A 16,827-nucleotide genomic window follows, 5' to 3' on the forward strand; every position below is an offset into this window, starting at 1 on the left:
CAAGCAATGGTTGTGTTCTCCCACTCCCAACATCTAAAGCAGGAAAATACCTGACTTATTTTTGTGCCACTGCATGGAAGTTGACCCAATGAACAGTAAATTGTATTTGCCATGATGAGAGCCTAAATTTAGAAAGACCCCTGAACCCTTGTGGCTAAACTGGTAAAGACTCCCCCTCAGTGCAGGAGATCTGGGTTCAGTCCCTGAGTTGGGAAGATTCCCTGGAGAAGGGAAAGGCTACCCACTCCAGTATTCTGGCCTGGAGAATTCCATGAACTATACAGTCCATGGGGTTGCAAAGAGTCAAACATGACTGAGTGACTTTAACTTCACTTCACTTCACCCCACCTCACCTGAAACTTGAAAAGATAGCTAAAAACAAACAAAAACAAGCTGCAAAAATAGAGAAAGATAACTGAGTTAAATTTAAATGAAAATCTAGCATCAAAGTGTGGAAGCTTTATGTTGAATGTCAAATGTATATAATGAATTACTAGCTGTTTTTAGATGATATAAATTAAATCCTTTGCCTATGCCTCTCAGAGAGAAAGCTATATATATTTATTCTTTAAAATTAGTACCCTAAACTAGCAGAGAATAGTCTTCTCTAGAACACAGTTTTCATTTTATTTAAGGCAATTTAAGGCAGTTTTCATTTAAAATGTGAATTTGAGATTTTAAAAATAAGTTTTAAAAGTTATTAGGTTCAGGCCAAGATTTCCCAAATCTCCTATTTCTACTATGAATTCAAAATATTCTGTCACCCAGGAGCACAAAATTGCCAAGGTTGTTTGTGTTTGGAGTGTTTGTGCCACATAGAGGGGGCCATGTGATAAACTTATTCCATTCCTTATCCTAATCTGGATCATCAAATACATAGTTGCAGAGGGAATGGTAATCAATTTGTTTCAGATCCCAATACATTCAGTGGACAGACTCTTACTATCCCCAGTTCTATTTTACTTTTTTATTTTCTTGAAGACTTAAGAATGATGTTCAAGTGCAGAAATTTCTTTAGGATATGGTGGAGGGCAAAGAAAGAGTTTGGGGACACTGAATTATTTAAAGTGCAGTTTAGATCTTTTTCTTCTCCCACAGAAGTGTGAATTTTTCTGTTTTCAAGAACATTTAAAATTCTGATGTTAGAATATTTTAACATTTAAGAAAAGAAAAATTTTGTTTTTTGATTTTTAATTAAAATGCTACATAAATTTAAAAAGTGAGGTGAAAACATAGCACATGTGTGTGAAATGTGACAAAAATGTATCTAACTCATATATATATATATATATATATAGTTTCTTTACCCTGTTGAGGGCATCTTTCCTAATTTTCTGTTACCTCTTTCTATTAAAACAAAGTTTATTTATTTTGTTTTTTGGCTGCCTTGAGTCTTAAGTTGAGCCTGCGGGATCTTCCCCTTGGGACATGCAGAATCATGCTGCTTTGGCCCAGACTGAGATTCATTAATTTAGAAAAGCATAATTATACACTAGCTTTAAGTATCAGAAATGAAAGTAATGGGATCTGGATTACTTGTAGTACCACTCTTGTGATGAACTATTTGAATACCTCAAATTTTTATTGTGCCAATATTGGGAGAGAAAAAAACCAACCCAGAGAGAACAGTAGATTTCTTATGACTAGAATCAATAGGACGACCCTATCTTGGAAAGCGCTTGCGCTCAGACTCAGTTGGCGCCCGCCCTTCTGCTTTTTCTCCAGCCGCCGTTTCCTCCACCTTTCGCGCTCTAGCCACCCGGGAAGCCCAGTTAAGGGCAGCTAGGCTCTGATTGGCTCCTTTAAAAGTCTACGGGCTATCTGATTGGTGAATCCAGGACCCTTTAGCGCGGTGAGTTTGAAACTGCTCGCACTCAGCTCCAGAGCTGGCGCTTGGAAGTTAGGGGAGAGCGTCGCGGACGAGGTAGCCGCCGCAGCTTTCGCCGCGGGATATAAGTCGGGTAGCGTTGGTGGGGTCAGGGTCTTGTCTATGGGGTGTCGACTCGGAAGGGCCGGCTCGCGGGCCTGGGAGGGGGAGTATTAGTGAAGCAGGTGATAATTGGGAGGCTGGGCTCTGGGCAGTGGGGTTCTGCGTACCGCCAGGCCCGGCCTTAACCCGAGGCCCCGAGCCTGCGAGTGGAGCGACGCCAACCCCGGCTTCAGTGGGAGGCTTGCGGGACCCCAGCACGGGCGGGTTTGCTTCGGCAGGGCTGGCATTGCTTTGGCTTCTGAATTGCAATCTGGGGTCGCGGGCGGCTGAGGAGGCTTCCGGGGCTTGATGGAAGCCAGATTTGTGCCTTCGTTCGCCGACGCCAAACGCTTGTGGAGTGCCAGGCTCGGCCCTGTAGCGCCTAACCTCGCCTCCGGGAGTGGAAAGCTAGACCGCAACTCGGCTAGGTGCTCGGGCCTGCTTCTAATCCCAGACGGTCCCAGGAAACCGACCGGAAGAACTAATTTATGGGCCTTCTCAGCTTGCTTCTCTGCTCCCATGATCCTAGCCTACCTGGAGCTTTTAAGAACAACTTGTCCTGGGCATAGACCCCGAGAGAACTTGGATTTTTTGGATTTTATTTTATGTTTGGTGGTTGTTACATACAGTGGGATTGGCAAAAACTGGAAATCTAAGAAACGCCGAGAGTTAGAAACGCGTCTTTTTAAATCCTTTAATCAGTTTTAACATGCAGGTCTTGCTTTCTCTAAAGACCTGGAGGTGTCTGGGCGGATGAAGCCATTGGTATTTTACATCCTGCCACTAGGAATAGAGGAGGCATTCAAAAGGCATTACGAAGCCACATCCTTTATTTAAAATAGTTGCAACCAGGAAAAGGTGGAAGAGTAATTGAACCCAGCTTTGAAATTGAGTTAGTTTTCAGTTATTTTGTTTAAAGTCAGCTCCACAGTTTCATTGTGACTTGGGCATATTACAACTGGATATTGAAGAAGATAGTTAATCCTAATCCATTGCCATTTGTAAAATTCAGCATTTTTAAGATGGCCAGTGTAGTGCAGTTTTGTTTATTTAAAAAAGTTTATCTCTGCTTATGTCTGGAATGATTTTGAAAAAGAATGTGAGAAATAAAACTTAAGGGTCAATATAACTTATGGTTCAGTAACCTTTATATATGATTTTAAGGCTTCTGAAGTTAATGTTTCCGTGGCAAACTTACCAGGAAGTCTTGAGTATCTGGTTGTCATTTCAGCTTTTTTTTTTTAACCATTGTTTTGTGATTCAAGTATATGGACATTCTTTGTTTTTGACATTGCATGGATATAATTAAAATAGACTTTATGTGTGGAATTGCCCATTTTCTTTTAGAGTGCTTAGTGATATTTCCTACTTTATAAAAGGTATCTTGAAAGTTTTTTGTCATGTTTGTGTTACGTGACTCCTGACAACAAGAGAAAGATTAAAACTGTCATTTGAGCAAGTTGAAATGAATATACTTTTGCTGCTTTAAATATTTTCTAACGATTGAGCAGTGTGACCACATTTTAGCTCCCTACTCATGTCTTTAAAAATTATTTATTAACTTCATAGAAGTATCATGAAGCTACAAATTCAAGTAGCATTCTTTGTTGAAATATTTGGGTATAACTGGCACACATTGATGAGCCTTAGAAGTCTTATGTAAAGAACATCAGGGTTTTGTTTGGGACGGATAGATAAGTTGATGTCTGAATTTTGAAGGTTAACTTTGAAAGAAGCTCCTAGGTGGCTCTAGTGGTAAAGAACCTGCCTGTCAGTGCAGGAAACAACAGACAGTGGGTTCCATCCCTGGGTCAGGAAGATACCTTGGAGGAGGGCATGGCAATCCACTCCAGTATTCTCAGCTGGAGAATCCTATGGCAGAGGAGCCTGGCAGCCTCCATAGGCTCACACAGAGTCAGACACTGAAGCGACTTAGTGCACTAAAGTTATCCAGGTATAGGATATACAAATATTTCCAATGTTTCTGAAGCTAAGAAAGGTGGGAGAGTCTTGAGTTCTTCCCCTTGAAAATATTGTTTTAATAGAATAGCTAATATTATGGAAAAATTTTTAAAAATTTATTTATATTTGGCTGCACTGGATGTTCATTGCCACAAGTGACTTTCTCTAGTTGAGGCAAGTGGGTGCTACTCTTTGTTGCAGTGCACCTAAGGCTTCAGTAGTTGTGACGCTTGGGTTTAGTTGCCCTGTGGCATGTGGAATCTTCCTGGACCAGGGATTGAACCTGTGTTCCCTGCATTGGCAGGTGGATTCCTATCCATGAGGGGCGTCCTAGTATGGAAAGTTAATACTGCTCTAGGCACGATGGGAAATTCTTTACTTGTAATATCTCAAAAATAACTTAAAAACACCCTTTGTATTAGTGGCATGTAATCAAATAAGCTTTTCTTCTCATTTTAGGATCTACCATACCCACTGATTAAGTATGGAAGACTATACCAAAATAGAGAAAATTGGAGAAGGTGAGTGGTTTTAATAATATAAAAGGATTTTTAAAAAATGATTTAATGATTTGACGTCTTTGACACAAAGATATGTAAATATTCAAATTCAGTTTTTAAAGTATCTAACAGTACATTAGTGCATTAATACATATGTTCTCTACATAATAGCATAAGCAAAAAATAATAGTTAACCTTTCAAGAGAATTGAAATTATTCTGACATGTCTCCCTAACAGCACCCCTCCAATAATCTTACATTCTTCTAATACTAAACACTTAAAGCAATATATCTATATATTTTTAAAAAACACTATTGCTGTTTTGTAGGTGTGTTGAGGAGAGTGTTAGGGCAGTGAAATTATGTGCTTTAGTTTTAAGTGCGTCTGCATATACTCTCTGAAGTTCTAGTCAGGGTCATGTATTTCATTTGGTAGTTAATGTCTTCTTAATGTCTTTTGATTAAAATAGTTCTCTTGTCTTTTCCCCCTTGACATTGAGTTTTTGACTACCCAGTTCATTTCTTAAATATATCAACTCTTATTTCAGTTATTACCGAGTTGTTCTATGGTTTTCTTCTGAGTTAACAAAAATAATTCATTGAACTCGGGTAATAATTTGAACCCCTTTCTGCCTTTTTAGATCATAGAGAACATAACTATATGCATGATGTGGAACCTTGGTTGGCATTTAGCAGACAACCTATAACCATTTGTTGATTAATAGTTTTTCTGTTTATTGTTCAGTCTCCATAATTTGCCTATATTGAAGATTTTTAAATTTTATAATGCCTAGTTCATTTCAAAGTGCATGCCTTGCATCTCACAAATGATTTTTGGTAATGAACCAGTGAAATGACTATGCTCTGTTTAACTAGAGCACTGTTCCAGTACTTCAGTGAGAAGTGGCAATGATTCAAAAAGAGTCAGGAGAGACAAAGAGCACTTGTGATGTCTAAAACTCAATTCGGTATATACTGAGTGTTCCCTATAAGTTAATCAGTGTCTATTATGAGTAAATTTTAGGACCAGGTGAATGTTGTACACTTGAGTGAGAGGTAAGAATACTTAAAAAAAAAGTTTGAATTATCATTAACTTCTTATTTGACTGTATTATGCAAATGACTGATCTTCCTGAGTCTGTCTTAACAGTGTGCTGGGTGAGGGTGCTACTGGCTTACCTACTTTTGTATTTAATGCAAGTATAATTTACATCTGAAAAATGTACAGATTTTAAGTGTACAGAGGTCCACCCATGAAGGATGGTGGTGAAGATCAAATAAGATCAGTTCTCCTTTATATTTTTTGACCTCACAACACGACTTGTCGAATTTTAGTTCCTTGAATCAGGGACTGAACCCAGGCACTAAGCAGTGAAGTGCAGAGTCCTAACCACCAGACCATCAGGGGATTCCCAGATCAATTGGCTACCCAAAGCACAATTACTCCAGATTTAGTCAAAATAATATACAATGGATTTTATGTCAACTTACGTTTTTAAAATGACACCATGACATAGACAATTGGATAGAATTTCTCTATTTAAAAAAAAAATAGAACAGAGTTTATATAGCATCATTTTGTCACTGAGCAAACCATCCTTAATATTCTGATCAAACAAGTAAATCATTTATTTATTAGTGGTTCTTAGCCATTTTTGAAGTACTACTAGTTTTGGAGAAACTCTTAAAAAGCTGCAAAATAGACTTACCTAGATATAAGTCCCTCCTAATTGCTTTTGAAGTTACACTGATGTCATAGGAAAAATAGTAAAGCTATTTAAGAAAATTTTCATGTAATTAAGGGAGTCAAGACCTCCCTTAAATTGTCCAACTCCGGCTTAAAAATCACTTACCTGGGGGATTCAGCATATCATGCATATGAACTTGTTTTTAGCTGACTAGTCCATTTCCCTTATTGCCTTTTCTGTTCGGTGCACCCAACCACCCCAGGAACCCTTATATTGGAAATGTTGCTCATTATCTAAAGCCCATATATCAGAATCCATATTCTCAACTTCCAAATGGATGTGAGGCTTCCTGCATTTATTTTTTGCCTACCTTGTGTAGGATATTTGACAGGACATACACTCCAATTTGCAAATGATCCTTTTTCTCTAAAATGTGCTGGAAAATTACTGGTAATTTGAATTGTATGGGGAACCTGTGATGACTGTATGGATTCTAAACTGCAGATAGGTTAGGTTGTAATTAGCCTCTTTTCTTTCAGAAGTGATGAGAGTATAATTATGAATGAGATGCTTCCTTTGTGGCCACACAGTAGATGTTTCTATCATGTGACACCTTGTGGAATTCAATCATCTTTTTAAAAAATTTTTTTAGTTTGTGGAGGTTGTCACATAGCAGACACTTACTTTGTCTATTTCAGGTACCTATGGAGTTGTGTATAAGGGTAGACACAAAACTACAGGTCAAGTGGTAGCCATGAAGAAAATCAGACTAGAAAGTGAAGAGGAAGGGGTTCCTAGTACTGCAATTCGGGAAATATCTCTATTAAAAGAGCTTCGTCATCCAAATATAGTCAGGTATGGTATAATATCTGAATTTGAATCATTTTCCGCATGCTATTTCACATGTGAATTTCATTGTGAAAATTTTTACAGTTGCTTAATTTCTGATTGAACCTTTCTGAGTAGAATAGAACCTTACTATTTTTGTTCATTGAGAATGCTGGGCATAGAAAAACATAGGCTTTTAAAGCAGGAACAGAGTTGGAGGGGCTTGGTGATAGAGATTAGTAGTGGGGGCTGGAAAATCAGGATAAAGTAGTCAGGGGAGACAAGGAAGTCTTTTTTCACAAAACTTTGTCACTGTTCCAACTCAGAGCTCTGGTCTGTAAGGACTACTTAATTAGCGACCTGAGATAGGTAGCTAGGTCAGGTGAAAGTTAGGATTTAATTGCATTTTGGGGGCTTGAGATGGTGAACAACTGGTAAGTTTAGATAATACTTCAAAAAGTTTATTTCTATAATTTGCCTCAATGGAAAGACAAGCTCTAAGCAAGAAGCAGTCAGTCTAGAAATATCCTTCTGGAATACAGGCTGTTTACCAAGTTAGCACCTGTAACGTCACTTAATTTTCAGTTGCTGCCCTGAGGTTCCTTTCTCAAATTCTAGTTTAATAATACTGTTTTCACTAGGGAAGGTACCACCTCTTTCCCAAAACAGTATAGCATGTATTTGTTACTGAAGAAATTTCTTGTGGCCTGCTTTTTCTAATAGCAACTATGAAGTGTATAGAAGCCATTTTATTTTGTGAGAGATCAAAAATGTTAAGGTTTATAATTGTTTTATTTTTTAGTCTTCAAGATGTGCTTATGCAGGATTCCAGGTTATATCTCATCTTTGAATTCCTTTCCATGGATCTCAAGAAATACTTGGATTCTATCCCTCCTGGTCAGTTCATGGATTCTTCACTTGTTAAGGTAAGAATCTTGCCTAATTTTGTTAGTGTTTATCCACTGTGAATGTAAAGGGTCTCTTTAGAAGTGCCTGTGTTTCATGAGAATATGCTTGGAAAAAATGTTAGAAAGTAGAACAAGGAAGAAAAGAATGTTTCATTAAAAAATATTTTGTTTTTTTCTCACATAGTCTATAGTTTAGGTTGTTAACAACTACCCATTTTATTACTAGATAGTGTTTCTGGTTGTAAAGTGAAAAGCACTGTCTGATTGTTGGAAACTAGGATATTCTATTCTTTATCAGTCAGATATGTGTAAAATAAAAGAACAAAAGCCTGGGACAGGGTGATGCTGGCAGGCAGTTTCATTTTATTCTGGATTTGAATATATATTTTGGTTAATTTATTGTAGAGATTAAACTTCATTTAAATTTAAAATAATTACCCTTATACCATCTCTACCAAACCACTCCTCAGAGGTAGCCTTTGTTTTATTAGTAATCTTAGAGATACTTGTATGTCAACTTTGTATATACATAAACTTTTTATAAAAATGGGATTTTATATATACTAGTATATATGCGTTACTTTCCCTTTTACTGTGTACAGTGTGAGTATATGAACCCATCTTTCTGATGTCTGATATAATTGCATAAACCAGCTCCACACTGGCGGACACTGAAGTTGTTTTCCAGCTTGGTGACTCATGTCCTTATGGTCAGTGCAGCAGTGAATATCTTCATATCTTCCTGTGTATCTTTATAGGAGACTCACTACTGAAATCAGTGGGTTGAAGATGTTTATTTACACTTAAAATCTTGATAGTGCCAGTTAACCCTCTAAAAAATTAGACCAACATCATGGTGTAATATAATTCTTTTAGCACATCACTGTCAAAACTTGTTTTGATTAATCTTTTTGATAACAATACTATGTAAAAAATACATTAACATCATTTTGCCTTTCGTTTGACATTTTTCATTTCTTAGCCATTTTATAAACACTATACATATTTTTCGCTGTTGATTCTGTTAGGATACTTTTTTCATTGGTTTCTAAGAGCCTCTTATTGGTAATGTGTTGATAATAGTTCTTTTATTCCTTTTTTTTTTTTGTCTTTTGTTAATGGTGTGTATATACCATTAGTTATTTTTATAATTTAACATACTTGTACATATTGGTACATGAATTTTGGAGATTTTTATGTCTTATTTAAGTCTTCCTCATGCAAAGATCACATGTATTAGAACAGTACATGACAGTGTTTTTCTAGTGGTTTCAGTAGATTACCGTTCCTCCTTTTGTCTTAAATTCTAGGGGGATCAAAGGTTTCTTTTGATGAAGGAACTAGGGTTCTTAATTTTTTTTCCAAATGGCTAGCCATTTGTTCCAACTGATTGGTTTTATGTATTTTATAATATTGAACTTTATAGTCGATACTATTATTTTATATTTCCGTAGTACCCATGTTGCATAATATTCTGGGTTTTTGTTTCTTTTTTTTAATTTGTGACCAGTGTTTCCAAAGAGGAAATGAATATATAAAGATAAAAGATAGAAATGGAAAAGACTAAACTTATTTGGGACAGAACTAGAGTTGCTATAAGTATATAAAACAAAAGTTTAAGAAACTTTTTATGTATAGAAAATTGCCTTATTACTTAAGAATTAGGGACCAGAATAAGTAAAAGAAAACGAAATGAGTGCCTATAGATGTGCCCATAAGGTGAATATCTTTGTCTTAGTTGTACAAACATAATACTTGATATAAATGGGCTTCTCACCTCCCAGATACTTCCCGTTAGTCTCAAGTGGCCTGAGAACTTTTTTGGTAAATTGTTTATTTCTCTGCATTATAATTTCTTACGTCTTTGAAAGAAGCCTACCAAGATTATTTAGAAAATCATTCTATCATATGGTTAAGTTTCTAATTTATATTTCCTTCTTCCAGAGTTATTTGTACCAAATCCTACAAGGGATTGTGTTTTGTCACTCTAGAAGAGTTCTCCACAGAGACTTAAAACCTCAAAATCTGTTGATTGATGATAAAGGAACAATTAAACTGGCAGATTTTGGCCTTGCCAGAGCTTTTGGAATACCTATTAGAGTATATACGCATGAGGTATGTTTTTTGGTACTTTTGTTATGTGTGATTGAGGGATTGTTTTATGTATTCTTTGAGAAAAGAAAAAATAGAAAGATTTCAACTCTTTGTCAGTATAAGTTTATTGCCTCTAGTCCAAAGTAACCCTTCAGTGTCTGCTGTGTGAAAATGTATCTGGAACTTGTGAGTGTTTTTCCTTTGCCAGATGCTGGTATGTTACGCTCTGACAGTAGAGGGTGCTAGAGAGGCATTGCAGGAAGGAGTCATTTATTCTTAACAAGTCAGTCTCCAGTTATTACAGTCCTCTGTTACAGTTATTAATCCTGCTTAGTAAACGTTCCCTGTTCAAATTACATGTGGTTTCTGTCTCTTGTTTGGATCCTGTCTTGAAAAAGACTAGTTAAAGATTTTGTTGATTAAGTATGACTATTTCAGATGCTTTTAGAAGCTTGTAAATATAACCAAATTTTGTCCCTGTTATATTGATGACTTGGCTTTTTGTTTGCTGTTTCTGGAGGGAAAAAGAATGCTGAATCACAGTTAAGGATTATTGGGAAACCTTGTCTTCTGTGGAGTTGTCTACCCTTGTGCTCAAAGACTTCCTCTAGATCAAAACTTGTGACAGTGCACCTCTGGTCAGATGTCTTGGCTCCTTTTTAATCATTCATTTTTATAATTTTTCCCATGGATCTGTAAATATATATTATTTGGTTTCCACTGGTTTAAATAGATGCTGTTGCCCTCCATTGTGATAAATTAGATATGCTAAAATAGTAGATTGGTGCTGCTGCTGCTGCTAAGACTCTTCAGTCGTGTCCGACTCTGTGCGACCGCATAGACTGCAGCCCACCAGGCTCCGCCGTCCCTGGGATTCTCCAGGCAAGAACACTGGAGTGGGTTGCCGTTTCCTTCTCCGAGATTGGTGCTAGACCACTAATGAGCTATTGTTTGCCTTGGTTGTGATTTTAGCATGTAAGTGGTGCATACACTTGTACAGTATAGTGGCAACCTAAATCCAGTATCATCGTGCTTTGGTTTTTAAGTGGATGCTGTCTTGAGTGTTTTGATCCTTGCGTTTTACTGATTTGAAAAGACTTGGTATGCTTTTATCTTTTCCTCCTTAGTGAATATAACTTACAAACGAAGTATTTATCTAACATTTAGTACTGTGTATAGTTAATTGACTTTTAAACACTATCAGAGAGAGTCGTGCAGCATTCTAAAGGACAGTCCTAATATAAATGTTTACATTTAGATAATGTGCCACATTTATTCCAAGTAAGGTGTTTTCTTTGTGATAGGTAGTGACACTCTGGTATAGATCTCCAGAAGTATTGCTGGGGTCAGCTCGCTACTCAACTCCAGTGGACATTTGGAGTATAGGTACCATATTTGCTGAATTAGCAACTAAGAAACCACTTTTTCATGGGGATTCAGAAATTGATCAACTCTTCAGAATTTTCAGGTATTTTTCATTTATGCTTGAGCTGTTAAGAACTTTAAAATTAACACGTAGATAACAAGAATTATGTTGATGCTTTAACTTGTAAGTTTTTGTTTTGTTCTGGGTGTTTAGAGCTTTGGGCACTCCCAATAATGAAGTGTGGCCAGAAGTAGAATCTTTACAGGACTACAAGAATACATTTCCCAAGTGGAAACCAGGAAGCTTAGCATCCCATGTCAAAAACTTGGATGAAAATGGCTTGGATCTGCTCTCGGTAAGGAATACCCTTTATATTGGTTTTAACACCATGGATAATTAATTCTGAATGTACTTAATTCTGTCTTTACCTAGGAAATAGGAATAAAACCAACATTTGTTGAGCTAGACATATAACTGTTATGTCTGTTATGTTTATTATATTACTAGCTCCATTTTAGTATATGTGCTACTGAAGCAAGCACATTACTAATTCCATTTTAGATATGAAAAAATTTGGCATTTTTTTGTTGTCCTTATTGATTTGTTTTTGATCTGATAGATGGTTATAGATACTCTGAAGGAGAGGACAGGGTTAATAATAACGCTGTAGGTGACTGACTTGGAGTGGCCCTCCTTTCCAGCTTTTTTGTCTTGGTATTTACTGGTTTTTAGTTTAGACATAGGTGTCTTCCTTATTTTTTCATATTGGTGGTTATTAAAGCCTTTGCTGCATGAATTTCCATTTCTCACCTTGTGCCTCATTTCCACATCAGATAGGTTAGCAAAGGTATGAATGTAGTTCTTAAAACCTTCCCCTCTATTACGCTGCTGTTCCAACTAAACAGCTGTGTTCTTTAAAAATAGGACAAAAAATAATTTGTTAGAATAAAATAGATTGTCCTAGACCTGCCTCAGGAAATTTATTTTAGAGCAGTATTTAAATACTGAGGCGTTAGAAGGAACTAAATCTTATGAATCTCGGGTAATGTAATTCCAAAAAAGAAATTTTGGTAGGTTACTAAACAAAGGAAAAAAATCTGTTGCTGTATCATCGTACACATGTTCTAATTGACCTCTGGGCCTCTTTCACAGGTTATAACCATGCGCCACCAACCTCAGCTCAGATTTCCCAAATGCTTCCAGTGCAGTCCAGGGTCCTTTACTGCCACTCAGATATTTGGTGCGTCAGTATTGATGATGTGGTGTAAAAGGCCCTCTGTATTCCTGGCCCAGTCTGGGATTCTTGAACATTTCAAAGAATGCCACTTTAGTTAACCAGATGAAAATCATCTTGTCATCACGGTTCCTTAGTCTAGCCAGTATTGACATCTTGGACTGGATCATTTTTTGCTGCTGGAGGCAGTCCTGTACATCATTAAGATACTTAACAGCATCCCATTTCTGTGTCCTGTAGATGCCATTAACACATTTTCATCCCAGTTGTGACAACCCCAAATGAATCTACACATTGCCAAATACCCCGTTAGGGGCGGTCTCACCAGGTTGATAATCACTGCTGTAAGCCATATGTTAGTCTTGGTTTCAAATATCATCTTTCTCACTCGTAAGCTCTATGAACTTGGGCAAGTTCCTTAACCTCTTTGAGCCTCAGTATTCTGATTTGTAAAGTGGGACTAATTCATACCTTTTGTTGTCAGGATTAAGTAACATGAAATGAACAAAGCACTTAGTAGAGTGCTAGCTATAGAATAAGAGCTTAAATGGTAACAAGATAGTAGAAGTATCTCTAGGTTGGCTTATTGATTTAGTTTTAAGATTTCTTTCAGATACATTTTAACTTTATTCAAACTTTTCTGCTGATGTGTAAATAAACTTTAATATTAGGTTTTCTGACCATAGTTCATTTAGTGACTCATTTTAGCTATGTTTATAGCATATTGCACGCTGGTTTTGTTTTTATTAGAAACTTGCTGAAAGCTACATTAGAAACCTCTGTAGTTAATTACCACAATTTCAGGAATGTTGTAAATAACTCAGAGGGCCTTTTAATTCCCAAAGTAAATATAATTAACTAGATAATCATTCTTAAATTTATGCCTTGGTTTTAAAGTTATCCATGAATACTTGTGTCTTAAACTGTAATTTATAGAAAAGAGGTTATCAAGATATTTGTGATTTAAAGAATAGATCATTTTAGAGCTAGTGGGTGAGGTAAAACATTTATGTGGTTTGGTGTTAAACTAATGGGAATGTTCATTTAGTAGTTTTTCTTTAAAATTATTAGTGTATGGCTTATTGGTGGAAAACTAAGGCTTTTGGGGGATTTTTTTTTTTCCTTAAATAAATAACCTTTTAAAAAATCTTTTCCTCACACAGAAAATGTTAATCTATGATCCTGCCAAACGAATTTCTGGCAAAATGGCACTGAATCATCCATACTTTCATGATTTGGACAGTCAAATTAAGAAGATGTAGCTTTCTGACAGTTGCCCTGTGTTGTCAAGAACAGATAATTGTATTTTTACTGTTCATCTCTGTTTCTGTCTTTGTGTATTTTTCTTTTCTTTGTTGTAAAACTTAATCTGTACTTCATCTTCTGATTTCAAAAGTAACTTAAAAATGTAAATACTGTTCTATATGAATTTAAATATAATAATTCTGTATATGTTTGTAGATCTCACTGTAACAGCTGTTTGTTACTATAATAAAACTATATAAATCTAGTATTGATGTCAGGAATCAGGAAATTTTTGAGTTAACTCAAACCATCTAAAATACTACCCCAGTCTTCTTTTCTTGCTGGAAATACTAAAATTTAGGAAAGTGTGCTAAGTTCAAAGTTCATGTTGCTTTGAAGTATTTTTATACTCTGTTTAAATTTTCTTGTCAATTTCTTGCCATGTGGTAACTATACAACCTGCCTAAAGATGAGTATTTTTCTACTGGTATTTCAATTTGTGACCTAAATGTTTAGGCGTTCAGAATGAGAGAACTATCCAGATTTGAGAGGCGATGCTTAATTTATAGAGGTTTTTAGCAACTTGTTAAACTAACATTAGTGTATGCCAAAGCTTGCTAAGTTTTACAGTCAGAGATCAAGGGCTGTCCACAGCAGGAAAGAACAATTTAGAAAATTTATGAGCTATCCTATTTTTAGGTAGGTTATGAAAGTTATTTGTCTGAGTGAATTCTTGTGCTTTGGTCAGAGGTAATAACCATACAAAGGAGTTGCTTATCTTGGCTTTCAAGTCTGACTAAAACTCTGCAAATTTTGACATAGTTTAGTTTATTAGCAGCCTTCTTAGAAGGTTCTAATGTATAACTATTTAGCCAAGATCACTAGCTTTTGGAATTGTTTAATAATGCTGCTCATTGTGATTTTTACCTGTAAGATGCCTAATGTTAGATTGTTTGTTATAGCCAAGAGAAATGTCTCTAAAAATAATTTTTGTCATTTTTAGTGTACATCTATCCATTGGCTGCCCATATGCGCTGCTTTTCACGGTGGTTACCCATAACTGGAATGAGCCTTCTTGTGTGGCTGTTCCAGTTGATTGAGTAGGTAATGGGTGATCTACCTAATCTTGTTGTCTTCTAATTTTTTCACTTGAGGAGAAAGTATGGGCCACTTTCTTTGGCAACAGGGCATAAGGTGAGAGGTTTGGTGGCCTTCTTCTAGGTCTTGGTGGAAGCCAGCCTGCAGTAAAGAAATGCAACTGGAGATGGAAGTTGTTTGAGGTCACACTGTTGAGAGATTTTATGGTGGGAATTTGGTAAGTGAAAGGTCACACAAAAGAGTTAATTGAGATGGTGAAATGGAGTATCTGCAGACTGTCTATGAAGTATTGAAATGGGTCTACTTTTCAATTGTGCATTACAGACCTTTAGAGGTGTAGACTCAGCATTGATAACTGATCCCCTACCCCTCTGCCCCCACAAAACTATCAGTGTGTCTTATATAATTATTTCTTGGTCCTTCTGTCTCAGTAATATGTAGATGCATTGGTGTCACCAATGTTTGGGGCCTTGTGGATTTGCTAGCAGCAGCCTGCATGCTCATTGCTATTGTTCTGTGCAGTCTAATTGTTTGAAAAGTCAGTAATTCATCAGTTTAGAACCTACTTGGTGGACCAGGGAAATGAGATGGAAGAAGCCTGCCATCAGTTGCTATAATGAGACATACTTTTTGTTCTGCTCCAGCTCTCTGTGTAGTCCTAAGTAAAGTGTTTATGTCAGCTTCAGTGACTAGTTGAAAAGCCACTGAATTGGGTCCTCATCTCATGCATATTTTTAAATTGGCTTGTGCTGTGGTGCTTCTGATTGATTTTTAAAGTGGATCTTGTCTCTGGGTCAGTAGCTCTTAAATCTGTTCTGTGCTAGAAACACCTGAGACTAACTCTCAGTCCTACCCTGAACAGTTAAAAGTGCCCCAAGATGATTGTGATGCAACCAGTTATCACCAGTTGGTGGTGACTTTAACAACATTGGACCAACATCTAGTTTTAGTTGTCTGAAAACTTTGTTATCTTGCATTATCTCTAACTTGTTCTATTTCTGTTTTAGGCTGTACAAAGTTCTTTGGTGAGGGGAGAGGCTTGTGTGTTTTATCACCAATAGGAGACTTCCATATACTGTGACTAATGCTGTATCTTATTGCCTGTAGGCTTTAGAGAAGGATTTGTTGTTCTTAAACATAAAATATAAAGGCAGTAATGATGCAAAGAAGTTAATACATAATGTATAATAAAATAATTAATTTATATGTGGACATGGCCTGTGTTAATTAAATGTTTGAAAAAAAATGATAGTGTTTTAGAGTGAATAAAAGGTCTTTTGGGGACTTGGTTAACAATAAAATAATTTTTAATTAGTAAAAGGAAACTTGAAAGTTCTTGGTGAAATATACTTCTACATTAGTGCTTCTAGCAAACTGTACTTAATAACAGGTCAACTTCAGCCCCATCTCTATTTAAATAGTTGCCATATTCCTAGGACCCTAGGATCATTTTGCATTTTGTGGATAGAATAGAGACATTTAGATATGTTTGTGGGCTGTAGAGTTAAGAGAGTAGTGGGCATTGTTTGAATAGGTCTGGGCCAAGATGGATAGAGTATTGAATGACTAAAGAGAAAGCAAAGGATGGAGGGATAAAGTGTGAAAGCACCTGAAGAGGGAGAAACTTCTGACTTTAAAATAGGATCTGGATTGGCGTAATACAGATTCCAGTTTTAGAGCCATGTTAGGGCTCAGTTCTACCAATTCTGTCTGTGTCTTTGGGTAAGTCACTCAGAGTCTCTGAATCAATTTCCTTAACTGTACAATGGAGATAATAAATGGTATTTATTTATATAAATACATAAGTAGGATTGTAAAATTGTTATGAGGGATACAGACAGGGCAGCCAGGCATCATGCATACACACACACAGACATACACATACAGATATAATACATGTCTCTTTGTCAGGATCCTCTCATGTTCTCTTCAATA

The 16,827-nt window shown here is 36.4% G+C and overlaps 1 protein-coding gene across 4 annotated transcripts; it reads left to right on the forward strand.

Annotated features, from left to right (window-relative positions):
* The first annotated feature begins 1,744 nt into the window (after nucleotides 1-1,744).
* CDK1 (cyclin dependent kinase 1) lies at nucleotides 1,745-16,212 on the forward strand. Of its 4 annotated transcripts, none has more exons than XM_043926498.1 (8): nucleotides 1,745-1,852; nucleotides 4,391-4,452; nucleotides 6,818-6,974; nucleotides 7,750-7,873; nucleotides 9,800-9,970; nucleotides 11,254-11,417; nucleotides 11,529-11,670; nucleotides 13,713-16,212. In XM_043926498.1, exons 2-8 carry the CDS (start codon nucleotides 4,416-4,418, stop codon nucleotides 13,809-13,811), a joined length of 894 nt encoding a protein of 297 aa, XP_043782433.1. In that variant the 5' UTR covers nucleotides 1,745-1,852; nucleotides 4,391-4,415; the 3' UTR covers nucleotides 13,812-16,212. The 4 variants fall into 4 exon arrangements, with proteins under 4 accessions (XP_043782433.1, XP_043782435.1, XP_043782436.1 ...); XM_043926500.1 differs by having other exon boundaries at nucleotides 1,851-1,924; XM_043926497.1 differs by lacking the exon at nucleotides 1,745-1,852 and adding an exon at nucleotides 1,872-1,961.
* The last annotated feature ends 615 nt before the right edge of the window (nucleotides 16,213-16,827 follow it).

The sequence above is a fragment of the Cervus elaphus genome, chromosome 15, assembly GCF_910594005.1.
Source record: "Cervus elaphus chromosome 15, mCerEla1.1, whole genome shotgun sequence".
NCBI classification, from domain to species: domain Eukaryota; kingdom Metazoa; phylum Chordata; class Mammalia; order Artiodactyla; family Cervidae; genus Cervus; species Cervus elaphus.